At 38.7% G+C, this 15,991-nt stretch overlaps 2 protein-coding genes across 6 annotated transcripts in view; both read right to left on the bottom strand.

Annotated features, from left to right (window-relative positions):
• Window positions 1-2,659, bottom strand: part of fcho2 (FCH and mu domain containing endocytic adaptor 2) — a 50,757-nt gene extending 48,098 nt beyond the window's left edge. For 2 of the 4 annotated variants that reach the window (XM_049021479.1, XM_049021481.1), the window contains exon 1: window positions 2,461-2,659. In XM_049021479.1, the coding sequence (XP_048877436.1) occupies window positions 2,461-2,493 (33 nt within the window). In that variant the 5' untranslated portion in view covers window positions 2,494-2,659. The remainder of the gene's footprint in view (window positions 1-2,460) is intronic. The other 2 variants (XM_049021482.1, XM_049021483.1) reach the window with 2 other exon arrangements.
• Window positions 2,660-12,248: 9,589 nt separating this feature from the next.
• tnpo1 (transportin 1) overlaps window positions 12,249-15,991 on the bottom strand; it is a 37,091-nt gene continuing 33,348 nt past the window's right edge. The window contains exons 21-25 of one of the 2 annotated variants that reach the window (XM_049019189.1): window positions 14,531-14,606; window positions 13,444-13,543; window positions 13,225-13,299; window positions 12,833-12,974; window positions 12,249-12,335 (exon numbers count right to left, since the gene is read on the bottom strand). In XM_049019189.1, the coding sequence (XP_048875146.1) occupies window positions 12,867-12,974; window positions 13,225-13,299; window positions 13,444-13,543; window positions 14,531-14,606 (359 nt within the window). In that variant the 3' untranslated portion in view covers window positions 12,249-12,335; window positions 12,833-12,866. Of the gene's footprint in view, window positions 12,336-12,832; window positions 12,975-13,224; window positions 13,300-13,443; window positions 13,544-14,530; window positions 14,607-15,991 lie in introns of those variants that run through there. The other variant, XR_007398806.1, reaches the window with a different exon arrangement.

Raw genomic sequence — 15,991 nt, 5'->3', positions numbered from 1 at the left:
TAAATATCCATAATGTCTTGATATGGGCTTTTTCCACACATCATCATTTTCTTTGATATCTAAACAAGGTTCCAAATCAGAGGGGGGAAAAAATCAACTGTCTGCAACAGGACCTCTCAAAGTTCAAAGACATGAACCTATTGTTATGTCCATTTCTTCTGTGTGTGTATGTGTGTGCTGTGATTGTTAAGCAAGCATAACAAAAACAAGAGAAATGATTTTCATCCACACTTACACCACTGCATACGTGTTCTACGTCTGCATTTACAATTTAATTAGCAGACATTTCTAACTAGAAGCTTACTTACGAAAGAATTGTTCAGCATTGTACCCATAGAGGACATCCCACAACAAACAACTTCAGCTTGTTTAAATTATAAGAAAAAAATTTCCCATAGAAAGTAAAACAAACACATTAGCGCAGGAAATGCATGATGTGACTCAAAACATTTTAAATGACGTGATGAAATTATTACTCTCTCTGAGGCTTAATACATAATTTCATTTGAGAATGTTCAGTTTGAGAGGATGAACAAATGGAAAGAGTATGACTGAAATAAAAGAATGCCTGCATTGTGATGGGAAGGGAGATAAGATAAAATCCTCCTCAGGTCATGCACAACTGAAATATACTACTATATACATATAATATACTGTGTGCCGTACACTTCAATAATTAACCTGACCTGCTCATTCATACTGACATGAAGAAAAGACACTGAGAATATGATGCCCAACATCCATTTGTTGTCTATCCATCTCACATTTGCTTGAGTTGTGAAAGAGGTTGTGTTTGAACTTAACCCACTTTAACAATAACAAAGTAATTATTATATGGAATATATGCAATTTAGGGGTGAAGCAGTACTTTCACTTTCACTAAATATCCATGGCAACATCAATGTTTAAAGTCAAAATAGCAGCAAAACCATGTGATGAAACACATTCATGCATCACCCAGACATACAGTACCCATGAGCAATCACATGCACGATATTTCTGTTACACCCTGTGCACACATATAAGGTAGACCCTTGAATAGTGTCAATCTATTCACATATTTATACAGATATTATATTTTCTACTTGAAATTTATTTTTGCATGCAAGCATTTGTTAAAAGCAAGCAGGGATAAGTTTAACATTTTAATCAGACTAAATAATTAAAAAGTTGTTATAGCTTTAAAAGTATACAAAGGATAGCGCACAGACTAGGTTATTTTTGGAACACTTCAACGAATATACACATACACAGGAAAAACATCACGTAGAACTAGACTGCGCTGCATGTTCACAAATCTTACACTGAAAGGAACTGAGAGTCGCGGAATGGGCAGACAAAACGTCCGTTTAATTATATCCAAGATCCTAAATCTCTACGTATCCCTTTTGACCATGCATCATTTCTACTGAACACAACTGACGATATTGTTCTTTCTGTTTAATTGTTCAAAAACAATTCAGCTTGTCCAAAAGGGGCTGAAGCGGGCTTTTTGTAGTGTCGGACCCCTTTCCTGTAGCTAGAAAAACATTGCAAACTTGGAATTCACTTGGAAGCAGCACTGCTAACAAGAATGCTTTGCATATGTAATTATGTATTTTGTACAACACGCTAGCTTGAAGCTATATATGTTTTTAAGTGACAGGTTCATTGTTAGCTTCTTGACGAATATTAGCTAGTTGAAAACGAATATAATTTCTGAGCGAAACATCACCATATACTAATCAGTAGACAATACTGGCCTGATGCAAAGACCAACTAAATTAAGCCTAATGGATTGCGTTTAACAATAACGGGTGTCGATTCATTTATGTAGTTGGTTATTTTAAGGGCAAATGACATTTTTCAGAACTATAGCTGGACTTGATCTGGCCTACATATTAGAACCGCAGTACAGAGCACATTTCTCGCAATCAATTATTCGAACAACACCAGACATGAATAAGTGGTGGAAAATAAACTTGGACTGAAGCCCGGGGAAATACGTCTCATATTTTTTCCCTCTTTCTCTAAGAAACTTTCATAAATACCTGGTTTCTCTTGCTAACTTAATTACGGAAGCCGGTGACGTGACCCACAAAGTAAATGACAACCAAATACACCAATGACATTCCGAGGTAAGACAGTGAGCGGCCCAAGAATCGCTCAGGCAGCCAATCAACAAGACGGAAGGTGGTCGCCAGTTGGTCACTCAAGTTTAGATGGACCGTACTAAGGCCCAATCCCCAAGGTAGCGTAATGGTGCTCGCCGAAAAAATAAGAGGGACCACCGTAAAATACTTCGAGTTTCTCTCCTAATGCCAGCGAACATTCAACTAGTTTCGACAACAAAAACGGTAGCGAGAGAATTATTACAAACCCAATGTCCACATTTACTGGAAATGCAAGATTTGTTTTTTAGCGACTAGTCTCCCAATTAGTGACATAGTTTTAATGACAACGGATAAATGCCAAACCTACCCAGAAATTCTCTAGGAAATAGGCCATTATCATCCTGATTTCTTCTTATCCTTTGCAGCAGCCTTTGATATTATTGCGTTAATTTCAATTGACGTAGTTAGCTTGCTGTCCTCCCCTATTCTGTTGTGTCTGCTTTTTTCTTTTTTCTTCTCTCTCCTTCCCCACCTTCAGACTCCACCTCCCTTAGTCTGAGAAGTATCAGTTGCCTTGTACTCCAAATCCCGCTCGCGGAAAGAGAAGAAATGGCGCCACCCGTGGAAGGTACAGTAACAGCAGGAGAACATTTCCCGGCCGAGTCCTTCAATGTAACATAACATCATCCTACGGAGGAGGGAGATGGGCATCTACGTATAGAATTATAGGTAACACATTTTATTTTATTTTATTCATGTTTTAGGACTCCGTACTGATATTGTACTGATTACAAATATGTTAAATCTGTAAAGAAAATCAATATGCAGTTGCATCTGTAACTTTAAGTAGCCTACTATGTGCACAGAAATAACAGCTACATACCCAAATGTGTATCTGCACGTGGCGGTGATGTGGTACTTTATTTTTGTGTATTTATTATGCATCAAGTTTAGATGGACCCAGTTCCCAAGATATAAAATTTCAGGAATAAATAGAAAATGAATCATTACCATTAAATTCCATGATATAGGATGGTAAATAAGCATAGCACAATGCTAACATTCATTGAATTGTGTCAATGATATCAAGGGGGAATATGATGCTGTTTATTATTTTACTGCAGAATAAAATTTAAACAAACTGTAACTATACCACATTTTTATTGATGTGATATGATGCACCCCCTGCCTTGTGCCGTACTGGATCTACCCACCTATCTACAGTTGCCTTAGACAGGCTCATAGCAATTTGAAATTAATTTTAGCGATGGGGAGGTACTATTTGGATGATTTTGCTGATTTGGGGGGGGGGGGGGGGGTTCTTGGACCCTTTTCCGATTGGACCCTAGTTTGCCCTATGCCTTGATATGACATCCACAGTCCAAAGACATGCTGAGGCTGATTGGACTTGCTAAATTGCCCGTAGGAGTGCATGTGTGAGTGAATGGTGTGTAAGTGTGCCCTGCGATGGGCTGGCCCCCAATCCTGGGTTGTTCCCTGCTTCGTGCCCATTGCTTCCAGGATAGGCTCCGGACCCCCCACGACCCAGTAGGATAAGTGGTTTGGACAATGGATGGATGGATATATATATACACACACACACAAAATGGCAAGCAGAAATGTTAGAGGATAAGATAGTAGGACAATAGTCAATGATCTCATGTTCTCATTGTACAGATAGTTGGAACTAGATTACACAATGCACCTTTCCAGCTTGCCTTCTCATTTGCTGCATTTATTACCAGTAGACTTTTCATAATCCGGTGCTCTTGGAACGCACTACAGAAGTGGCCTTGTTAGGACTACTGTATTGAAGCAACCACTTTGATTATTTGCAAGGCCGTCATTGTAATATATCGTCCCCCTCAAATATTCAGATGTGCTCACAATGTCCACCCTATTATCTACCCATACAAAAAAAACAATTTGGTTATATTACAACAGGCAACCACAAACTGCCATCCAAAATAGTAATTGCAATGCTTACTCCATGGCTTACTCCATGCTTACTCCCCAGTGCTTACTCCATGGCTAGGCCCTTGGATATGTCACAAGGCGTCTTTTGGCAAAACACCCGCAACATCCATCCATCCATTTTCCAAACCGCTTATCCTATTGGGTCGCGGGGGATCCGGAGCCTATCCCGGAAGCAACGGGCACGAGGCAGGGAACAACCCAGGATGGGGGGCCAGCCCAGCACAGGGCACACTCACACACCATTCACTCACACATGCACACCTACGGGCAATTTAGCAATGCCAATTAGCCTCAGCATGTTTTTTTGGACTGTGGGGGGAAACCGGAGTACCCGGAGGAAACCCCACGACGACATGGGGAGAACATGCAAACTCCACACACATGTGACCCAGGCGGAGACTCGAACCCGGGTCCCAGAGGTGTGAGGCAACAGTGCTAACCACTGCACCACCATGCTGCCACCCGCAACATGATTTTGTATATAGTTTTCTTTTTTTCAGCATTATTTTACAGCAACTGACACCATGCAATAATTATCTGCTTCCCCTATAAACAGAGTGATCTCAAAATGGACATAGCAACCGCTCTCATTCAGCATGAGCATGGTACATTACAAATACTTCATTTGTAAGTAAGCAAGCAAATACCAAGCTTTCACATGCAGTGTCGGGGAAGCAACTTTTAAACATTAGATTTTCAAGTTACAAGCTACTAATGATTAAAAGTATCTAAGCCAAGATACTGTTTTAATATAGTAGTTAGGTACACTACAAGCTACAGAGAAAAAGCATCCAACTACATCAAAGCTATTTCATTTGGTAATAATATTTGTGCTGTATAGCATACTTTTAAAACTAATATAAAAAACATGATGTTAAAAGTTTTTTTTAACAATATAATGTTATATCACAATAAGGTTTTAAAAATGTTTCTGTATTTGGTGTAAATCAAGATACTTCACAATTGCTGTGTGAAAATTCGAAAGGTTACAATAACAAAAAACGAGATTTTAATAATCCGTCCAAGAACCAGAGTGCTCCTATGCATTTTAATGAAAGTGTCTAAAATATTGTTTGCCGTGAAGTATTTTTCAACCCTTTAACATGCATACCCGGAGTATTTAAGCAAAAAACATTAATCAGAAACTGGTACTGGAAAATATAGTCTTTGTAAAGAGAGAAAAATAATACAGGTTGTCGTCGGCTTACAACCGCGATCGGTTCAGACGTAAATCGACTCACTATTTTATATACAAAAATGACCATATGTACAGTTTTCCATCTTCTTTTCTTTTTTGTTTTTTTCTCTGGAATTTTATTTAATTTTCTTTTAATTTTAGTTGTGGAATTAGAAAAAAATATATATTTTTTTGCTCTTGGGATGCTTTTTTTTGGTATTGACGTGACACTTTCTTAACGGATGGGCGGGTCCTAGAAGGGGGTGTCCATCTATTGGTCAGCTGGAATTAAACATGGCGGAAAGGTCCGGAGCCGGTTTTCAGCCGGTGGCTGTCATTGAATAGCATCTATGCAGTTCTGTAATAGTATATTTTTTTTATAAGAAATCGGTGTATGCAACACATATGTCGTGTTCATAAAATGTCACCAACCAATCCAGCTGAGTAACTTTCGGTATTCCACCAACTCGCTGGCCCTAGCCAGATTATCAGACAGCAATCTAAATTATTTTACAGCTAACGTTCAAAGTCTAACGTTAGGCACACAACACAGTTCGGTACAAACTGCGGCTTTCTGTTCACGGTTCAGTGCAATTTCGGTACAGCAGAGAAAACAGGACTTTAAAGTAATTTTCAATCAAAATTAGGAACAGTTGTATAAAGCAATGCGTCGGCCTGAAAAACTAACTACGAGACACTCATTTACACATTATAAAAATAAAAACGTCAAAAACACAAAAATCATAATGAATTAAAAGCCTTGTTCTGTACTGCTGAGTGTATTTGCATGTCTGTAGCGATAAACACTTATATAATCATTGTTTTTTTAGCCTGTCTAAAGTTTCATAAAATCACAGGGAGAGTAACTTGAAGTTCCTGCTTTGCTGTGGTCGTAAACACTCCGATGTTGTCTCAAATTTAGTATGTCGGATGTGTTTCCAGCAACAAATCACAGTTCGACAGAACCGACAGACAGTCTTGGTCTTTCTCTCCTATGCTGGTGTCCTTTATAGAAAAAACAGAATGCTCCCAAACCTCCGATTATTGCTGACTGTAACCAGCATTGGCCATAACCATAGTCACAGCTAATGGGCATGATATTTTCAATGTTGAACATCCACTTGTGAATTTATATTCGACTACTGTCAATAAATGTATTCACCAAGGTACCATGGATTAATGGGCATGAAAAAATAAACCCGAGATTGTGTTCTGCACATGCTCAGTACTGCTTTAGTAGCACTTCTCGATAGGCAGCATGTATGGACAGAATACCTGTTCAAGAGAACAATTAATTCACCAATTGGACATCACTTATTGTAACGGCTGTCATTTCCATTATTTTTCATTATAATAAATGACAAAAATGATAAATTGTTCATTAGCCAAGTTCAGGTACATTGGAATTCTTCCTACCCCATTTTGCTCTCCATAAGTTGGGAGTCATAGTGCAGGGTTAGCCAATGTGCAGCATCCCTGGAGTTGAGGGGTTAAGGGCTTTGCTCAAGCATCCAAGGACATATGGATTATCTGGTGGTCCCAGAGGACTCAGCTAGGAAAAACTGGTATAGACTAATACCCTGCTTTACTGTGTTAGTGTGAATCTATATCATGATATCTAATACAGGCTGAACTCAACAGCCTATTTGCTGTGACCCCTGTGGCCTGTCACTTCTCCCTGGCCAGGTTGTGTACAGGGACAATCCTTTACTTGCTCTATCTGTAGATTCTATTGTATATCCTTCATAAAGTGCAAAATACAAAATTATATGTACACTTTATTGATCCTCATGAGGAAATTCTCTTTGCACGTCCCCCAACTTGCTCTCTGTAGGTGAGAGCAGTTGCCTGTTGTGATGCCTAGGGTGCCAGGGGTTAAGGGCCTTGCTCAAGGACCTGCAGACATGCCAAAGGCCAGACTTGAACCTGTGACCTTCAGATCATAAGCACAGAGGCTTAGCCCGCTGAGCCAATATAGCAATATAGCTAAAAGAGCCATAATTTGAAAACGGCTGTTTTATCAGAATCTGTAACAGCAGAATGAACGATCTGACCAATGGCTGGGCTACTCATATGTGGTATAATGATAGAATTAAATGTTTGTTTAACCCTTGAGCTAAAAAAAAAAAACACCAATTCCACAGCTGTGTATCTTATACATTTTAATCATCCTATGATACTGTTATAAAACTGGAGTCTTCCTCTCAGTCAGCTGACAAAGTTTGTCAATAGCCATATGTCACAAAGGGGCATGGACGCCGTTCCCAGCTTTCTGATGTCTCTGTATGACAAAGTGCAGGAGTTCCCCCTTGGTATCATGATCTCAGAAAACAAGGACAACAGATGCAAATGTCCTTTAGCCGATACTCAAAATCCTGGAAAAGGAATACTAGCCGCCCCCACATCAAATAATAATATACCTGAGTAGCCCAGAATGTCCTGAAAACAAAAACATGCAGCATATGTGGCTAACTCACGTACAGACCGTGTAATAAGCCTAAAATCAAAGGGACGCAAACCCCCAAATGGACAGTGTTCAAAGGGTTAATAGCCTCAGACCTCCAAACTTCATGTAGTCTGCAGATTAGCTAAAGAACAGCGTGTAGAGAACTTCATGGAATGGGTTTCCATGGCCAAGCAGCTGCATCCAAGCCTTACATCACCAAGTTCAATGCAAAACGTTGGATGCAGAGGTGTAAAGCATGTCGCCACTGGACTCAAGAGCAGCGGAGATGTTTTCTATTGTGACGAATCACGCTTCTCTGTCTGACAATCCGACGGATGAGTCTGGGTTTGGCAGTTGCCAGGAGAACGGTACTTACCTGACTGGATTGTTTGGTGGAGGAGGGATCATGGTGTGGGGTTATTTTTCAGGGGTTGGGCTTGGCCCCTTAGTTCCAGTAAAAGGAACTCTTAATGCTGCAGCAATTAACACCATTTTGGACAATTTCATGCTCCCAACTTTGTGTGAACAGTTTGGGGACGGCCCCTTCCTGTTCCATCATGGCTGTGCATAAGTGCTCAAAACAAGGTCCATAAGGACATGGATGAGCAAGTCTGGTGTGGAGGAACTTGACTGGCCTGCACAAAGCCCAGACCTCAACCCGATAGAACACCTTTGGGATGAATTAGAGCGGAGACTGCGATCCAGTGCCTGACCTCACAGATGTTCTCCTGGAAGAATGGTAAAAAATTCCCATAATCACTCCTAAACTTTGTGGACTTGTGGAGAAGAGTTGAAGCTGTTAAAGCTGCAAAGAGAGGGCCAACTCCATATTAAAGCCTATGTATTAAGAATGGCATGTCATTAAAGTTCATGCAGGTGTCCCAATATTTTTGGCAAGATAGTGTATTTATGTCAAATCAACTGATCTATGCAGACTAATATTCCTGATATGTCCAAGGCCGCAAGTATAATAAATATTGGGGGGGAATATCTGCCGATATAAAAAATATACATATACGAAATAGACAACTAATTTGCTATGGTACAACAGGCAATCACGTGCTGCCATGCAAAATAGTAACTGTAATGGAATCAAATTCGTAATCATAAGGGGGGTGCTGCTGATGGCAGCGGAGGCTGGCTATAAATGAGTCAAAGGTGATAGGATCAAATTTACAACACACACACTTTAGAGATGTATGTAAACAATTTATTTTCAACAATTTACAGATCCAAGCAGTGATTAACATTCACATCTATCACTACATCATACAAATGTCATTACAAAATTACTACAGTACAATATATATATATTCTTTGCATGATCCAAAATATTTGGTGGCCCCAAAATTTTTTCTTTAAAATTCAGCAGCTTATCAAAAAATTAAAACCATATTACTATTCAAAATTAAGTTCTTATGTTTGTGAAAGAGTGAAGGCAGACTTTAAGAAATACTAGTCAAGTATACACAGCTAGAGAGAAGTTTGCTGGAGGATGTTTTTAAGGAGACATTCTAACATTACAGTAGATGGTGCGATATTAAGCTTTTTATATTCAATTACTTCCCCCCCCGAAGAAAATCCTAATCCTCAACCCCAGTAAGACCACATCAGAGCAAACGTGCAATGTGCCTTTTTTACTTCAAACCAATGCTTACACTGAAATCCAGGTGATTTACAAGGCACCCCAGTAAATACTGTACTTGTAACTATAATAAATCGGTCGCCCCTTTGTATTTTTATGTGCCATTTGTTTCCTTCCAGCATATGAACTTTAGTTTATGAATTTTCTATGAATGTACCCGCAAACTATCTTGAGAAGTAGAAGTTCACTCAATCGTTAGTTAGTAATAGATTCCTTTTCCCTTAAATGGGGAAGTTTCTAAAATGACCAGTTCTAAATCTATGTGTCTATTTGGGGTTGAACAGGAGTTACTTCGTAGTCTATTTCTGTTAGAGTCCTTCAGTAGGGAAGCTCAAATGGAAAAGGCATACATAAAAAAATAACAGTAAACACAGACCTCCTGAGGTTTCTACAACAAAAATATTCAAGTAGAAAACTACATCATCACTTAGCAGCGGCCATATCTGTAAGACAGCACACCAAAAGCATTTACTTCAGTGTGAGAGTAGCAGACAAATTAAGCCGTGCTTTTTAAGCATGCCAAACATCTGGAATGTGACAAGACAAAAGTATCACAACTTCAGAAACATTCACACAGCACAAACATGAAAACCATAAAACAGGTGCTTCATATATCCCATGATGTTTCCTTTATTATATAATGTCCATTCTTTTAGGTGGTTTATATCGTAAGGCAGAGAAACAAAAGTTTCACTTTAGAATAAATAAAAACAAATAAATACTCGAGCTGACTAATAGTAGTCTTATGTTGACTCCGAAAGTCTGCTCGGCTTAACTTTCTACATCAGAAGTAAATTTCTATGGGACTCTGCATAGTCCATCAAATATATGCATATTTTTACAATAAAACAAAAACCCACAGCATCTGTGGTAGTGTAATTAAACATAACAGAATTTAAATTTTAAAGAGTATTTCCAATCGTATATGATTTGAACACCAAACCATTTCTTTCTTTAAAAGAAATGAATAAACAGTGGTTAAACTATAAGGGGTAAAACATTGATAGGGTAATTCTTAGAATTGTACATGGAATACAGTATGAAAGTGAAGGCATTCAGTCCAGGAAGATGAGGAATGTGGAAATGCGCATGCACTGATAACCCCAAAAGATTTTTAAAAGGAGACTCATGTGCCTTTCACTTCTGCAGGATGGGACAGACGGCATCACTCACGCACAGAATGAGAACACACAAAGATCCACTAAAATTAGGGGAGTGACGTATTAGCACTAAACACTTAAGTCTCTGCCAGAATCCGCTATGGCTTTAGAAGGGCACCTATGCACTGATGTGTAGGTATGCAACGAAAGAAAGAAAAGCAGTAGAGGAAGGGGGGGGGGGGGGGGGAAATGGTGGGCTTCAATCTGACCAGCAGAGTGAGTTTTAGTTGGTGCATCCCACCATCCTGCCTGCCCTCTGTGCATCATGGGATACAGTCAGCCGATCTACATATTCAAGACTCGCACTTTGGAGAATCAAAACAAAACACTTAATAGTACCAGATCTATTTTGTTCCAGGTTCACAGTATTAAACAATGTAACAAATACATATTAAGGTGAAGGGATAGGCTGAACACATAAGGGCTTACTCACAATATGTAGCCTAAAAAATGAGAAATTAAAAAACGGCAAATAAGTAGGTAATGGAGGGTCATAATCCACCTTTCACTATCGATATATTACCCATTAATCTACTTAGGGTAGTGAGGCCACCAACATGCGCGAATCAAATTTGAGTACCCTGCTTATTACATCCATTTAAATAACTAATTATAAGCATTCTTAAGATCATGCGTTAAAAAAAAAAAAATTAAAATTAAAATTAAATAAAAACCAAGTTGAGTGGAGGTGGACGACCAAGAACCTCAAGCAGACACTGATTGCTGTCCTTCGGTGCCGACCAATGTTCAACAAAGCCCTTAACAGTTTTTCCTAACCACACAGCTTGTAGTCCCAGAAAAATCTGGTTTATTCACTAGTATATGTCCATGCAGAAAGCACATTACATTGACAGCACAGAAGCAAAAAGTATTGCACAGGTATATCGGATTCCCACGATGTGCAGGTTTAAAGTCGCTACTATTATCAACCTTAATCTTATTTCCTACTGGTATCTCATGGCTTTATTTGAACTATTGTTATTTAAACCTATCCTTAACAGAATCTCAGTTCTACAACCAAAGGGGCTACAGTGGGAAATTAGAACACCGGGCAATGCAACAGAAAACTGGTGTAACACAATAATCCTGACATACACCATCGCCTTCATTGCCTGCAATCGGCTGTACTTTTGAGACACCACCCCCAATGTACATGTCAAATCTCCAGCTTTCTAGATGTTTCTAAAATGGCATCGCTGCTGTCAAATTCAGTTTTTAATAATTGTTCTGATTATGATGATATGAGGATGTCATTTATTCCTATGATATGCAGAAGTAGAGAAACCGCTAGCTGTTAGCTGGCTAGACGGTCGAAAACAATAGCATTTGTATTAATTAGAGCCACTACTACTCATCCTGTGCTAGCAGCTGTTCACTGAAGACGCACAAGGTCAGCATCCAAGACCATTTGCGTCATATATTCTTCATATTGGTAAAATTGTTGTTTTTCTGTATTACTCTCTTCTTAGGTGTATGCCACCAGACTGATTTAGAATCCCATCTTCAACATTTCCTCTGAAGTTTTAACCCATCTTGAACAAAAAAATTCTCAGTTTCAATCACACCTACATAGATGCGCAATAGAAAACAAAATCTCTTGTCTTCTTTTTGAATGACTTGTTAAAAGCTTTTTTTTTCCTCCCACTAAATTGGCTTGTTGGGTTTTATTCGCCTCTCTGCATAAACAGCCACATGGCCGACTCGTCCCTCCCACCCACTCAGAGGGGCTGGAAACACACTGAGCCCACCCCCCCACCCCACTGGGTCCCCCTGTCCCCCCAGTAATGGGCATTTCCCCTGGGTATAGAGGCCCCCGTTGTCTCCCACAGTGAATGATCTAAAAGCAGAAAGAGAAACGGAATTAAGATTCTACTGCAACTGCAGAAGGAGACGCCACAGCACGCATCTAATCCTGCAGGCATCTAATATCTCAGCAATCCTGACATGACAAATACTGCTGCACTTACACAAAATCACTTCTCAAACTCATATTCTCCATACTGTCTTTGAAATGTACTTTTCAAAAAAGTACTTTTAAGCTGGGAGACACTAACATTTCCCGCACTGGTAAAAACCGAGCTTTTTACACCTAGTTTAATTCTGAGTTTAATCCTAGTTTAGTTCAGAAGGTTTTTTGCCAGTGACTAGAGGGAACTCTTTAAAAATGTAAACAGCCAGCAGGCATGTTGCGTAAACCCTGGAATGCCAATATTTTACAGTATCTATTAAACCAAAAGATGTATATATCATAATAAATTCATACTACTGTAGGCATGACTGCCACTGCAGCACGCAGTAAACCTTACCCCCGCGCATGCACGCAGTAAACCTTACCCCCGCGCATGCACTCCTCTTGCCACCTATGCAGTTACACGCCATAAAAAGCTGCCAGACGCTCCTTCAGGGGCAACGGAAACTGATCCGAGAATCGTCTCCAATTCTCGTCTCCCACTTGGTTCTTGAATCCGTGGAGTATCTGAAACGGCATCCCGGATGCACCAGTTGTGTTCATCAAGATCAAGGAAATCAGCATGCAGCAGAGCAAGTCAAAATTAGTTCTGGCTCAGAGTTACTACACTTTTTTTTACATTTTTTTTACATTACTTTTTTGCCCATTTTAAAAGGGACATGTGGAACGCATCATTCATCTCAATTGCCCAGGGGATTATTGATTAATACATTTTCTCTGGCAAGGGTCTTATCTGTAAAACAGATACAGTCCTTACCTTACAGAACATGTCTCGTAGATCATCCTTTGGATTAACCCACGAGGCAACTGCATCACAGAAAAATATAAAGTCCTGAAAGGCAGAAGAAAAATTATTTAAACAAGAAAGGAGCTTTTCGTCCCATTCATTTCTGAAGCCTGTTCTCCTATCCCTGCCCACAGTCCCCTGGGCAAGTGTGACCAGGAAGAAAGAGACAGAGGAGAAGGCAGACATCACCTGCACTACTCCTCCTGGATTGACACTGATCATAGTGCAGATGCCTCGAAAAGCAGAATCTTTCTCCTCATTGTCTCTTATGTTACGTAAAGAGGTGCACCTGCCAATAGAAAAACCAGGCACATTTGAACTACAGCAGTTTTTCATTTTATACCGACACCAAATTTCAGACACTAAACAGCTTGCACAGTTGATTATTGCAATACATACTTAACTATTGCATAATTGTAACATAACACTTCATATACATTTTGGTCTTAATTTACTTTCTATTAGGTTAATATAAATTCCTGTGGAATAAATGTATTTTAGTCAAAGCTATGATGAGAAATAATTGATACATTCATAAAAGCTATCTTCATACGTAGTAGAAAAATTTATATTTAAGCCTTTATAAAAAGCATTATTGCTTGAACTGTTTCATGGCAGAGTGTCCATTTAGTTTTAACGTGTGCCATGTATTGTGACACACAACAGCAAGTAAAATTTTCAATAATTGTATTCAGCAAATATTCTGAGGACATGCACAGTAAGAAAAAGGAAAATTTGTCAATTACTTTTTTCTATTAAAAGCCAATTGAGCATACTGAAAAGGGCATTTTGTTTTAATATTACACTTGACTATAAACAACTGACATTTACTATAAGACACTGACAACAATAGCACCTTCCGTACAACAATTTTGTTCAAATTAAGGTTTGGAACATTCTGGAATTGAGGCATGCACTGGGGAAGACTATTTTGGTGGACTGATAATGCTCTTTTGGCATATATACAAGCCCTTTTTTGAATCAGCAAGCATGTGACAATCTTATCCCATGCACTAATTAGTTGTTAGCGACGATAAACAACAACAAATTAAAATAAATAAATATATACATGAAAGGTGCTACTGAGGGGAAAAATAAAAAAAATCACAAGACCTACAAAAGGACAGGATTAGTCACATGACTGGCAATGATTAAGGACTGTGATTCTAAGAAACAGAAAATAGTTCTTTCAGACTGAAAAAAGGGAGAGGGGACAGAGAGACAAAGAGGAGAGTGAAGAAGAAATGAATTAAATAAAAGATTGAATAATACACACCAGGGTCTTATAAACTGCTGTAGCATGGGAGCCACCTCTTGAGGACAAACGTAACCAAGACGACCAATTGTTATTGCTAAGGTAACGCAATCACGGTTATACACCACCAAACGCCAACCAAGACATGAGCAAATGAGGGGGAGGAGAAAAAAATAAAGAAAAACACAACAAATAACTCAGAAACAGAAATCAACAGAACCTGTGTATGATAATAAACATAAGATTTTTTACTAGTGTTGATTATTAATACCCCAGCTAAGGGGAATGTAAAATATGATACTCTAAAATAAACAAAACGTTTAAGGGAGAATACTTGAAAGCACAATGTAACCTTTCGTAAACTCAACGTACAAGAGTACAGATGCCTCCTCAAATTTTGGCCATGAATTATTTGGGAATTAGTTTATTGTTTTACAATGCCTACTATTACCATAAACTCCGAAAATGATAAATAAATGCTAATGAAATATGACCAATACCCATTTTAACATTTCATCATTGCAACCCCAGAAAGTCTGATCAGAGCACAGCTATTGAGCTTCCTAAGTTTTCTCCCTTAAACTCACAAAAGGTTAATCTTACTAAGAAAAAAGAAATGGTTTAAAGATTACTCCAAGCCAACTACATGGAGAACACTAGATTCCAGCAGATTCGTATGAAGCAGAGGAGGGAGACCTAAGTTTAAGAGACACAAACTATGCAACATTCTCATTAAAACAGGCATTTATGAACAATCCAATGAAACATGCAGAAAGCAGATGAATGCTCATTAGAAACAGGTTCACTGCAGGATACACTGATTGGCTGTAGCAGTGGAAACTGCTGCTTAATATTTCACTCAGGACCATTACATTTAAATAGGTAATCTGCCTTATAACAGCATTTAAATTGGCTGTATCTTGGTATAAACTACTTGGTCACATATAAATCATAACATATCCAGAATTCTATGACAACTATTGTGTTATGCTGGATATGGATTACAGTTTGGCATACATTTAAAATTATATCTATGCAACATCGGCTAAACGCCCCCCACCCCAAAAATTAATGGCCCTATTCTCTATTTTCGCTTGATACATTACGATATCCCCCCCCCAAAGGTAATGTGGACATTCTTGTTGGAAAAAAAAGAGAAAAAAAGAAGGATCAGATATCCTGCATTAAACATTTGCCATCCTTAACTAAACAACATTCAACATCTATTTGCAGATATGCATTCACATTGAAAACAGTAACTAAAAACAACAAATAAATAAACCGACAAACAAACAGGAACACAACTAGAATGCCCTAATATTTCCCTAGCAATTAGTCTAAATTACACTGCATCCCAAAGTGTTCAGACATTGTAATTGGGAAGATGGCCATTTCAGCATAATCTGAACACAACTTTCATTTAAAGCAAAAGGCAAAATTTCACACTAAAAGTAGAGTGTAAAATGGAAGACGATTACTAAA

Source organism: Brienomyrus brachyistius, chromosome 7, assembly GCF_023856365.1.
Source record: "Brienomyrus brachyistius isolate T26 chromosome 7, BBRACH_0.4, whole genome shotgun sequence".
NCBI lineage: Eukaryota > Metazoa > Chordata > Actinopteri > Osteoglossiformes > Mormyridae > Brienomyrus > Brienomyrus brachyistius.
This window is presented reverse-complemented; position numbering and strand designations above follow the sequence as displayed.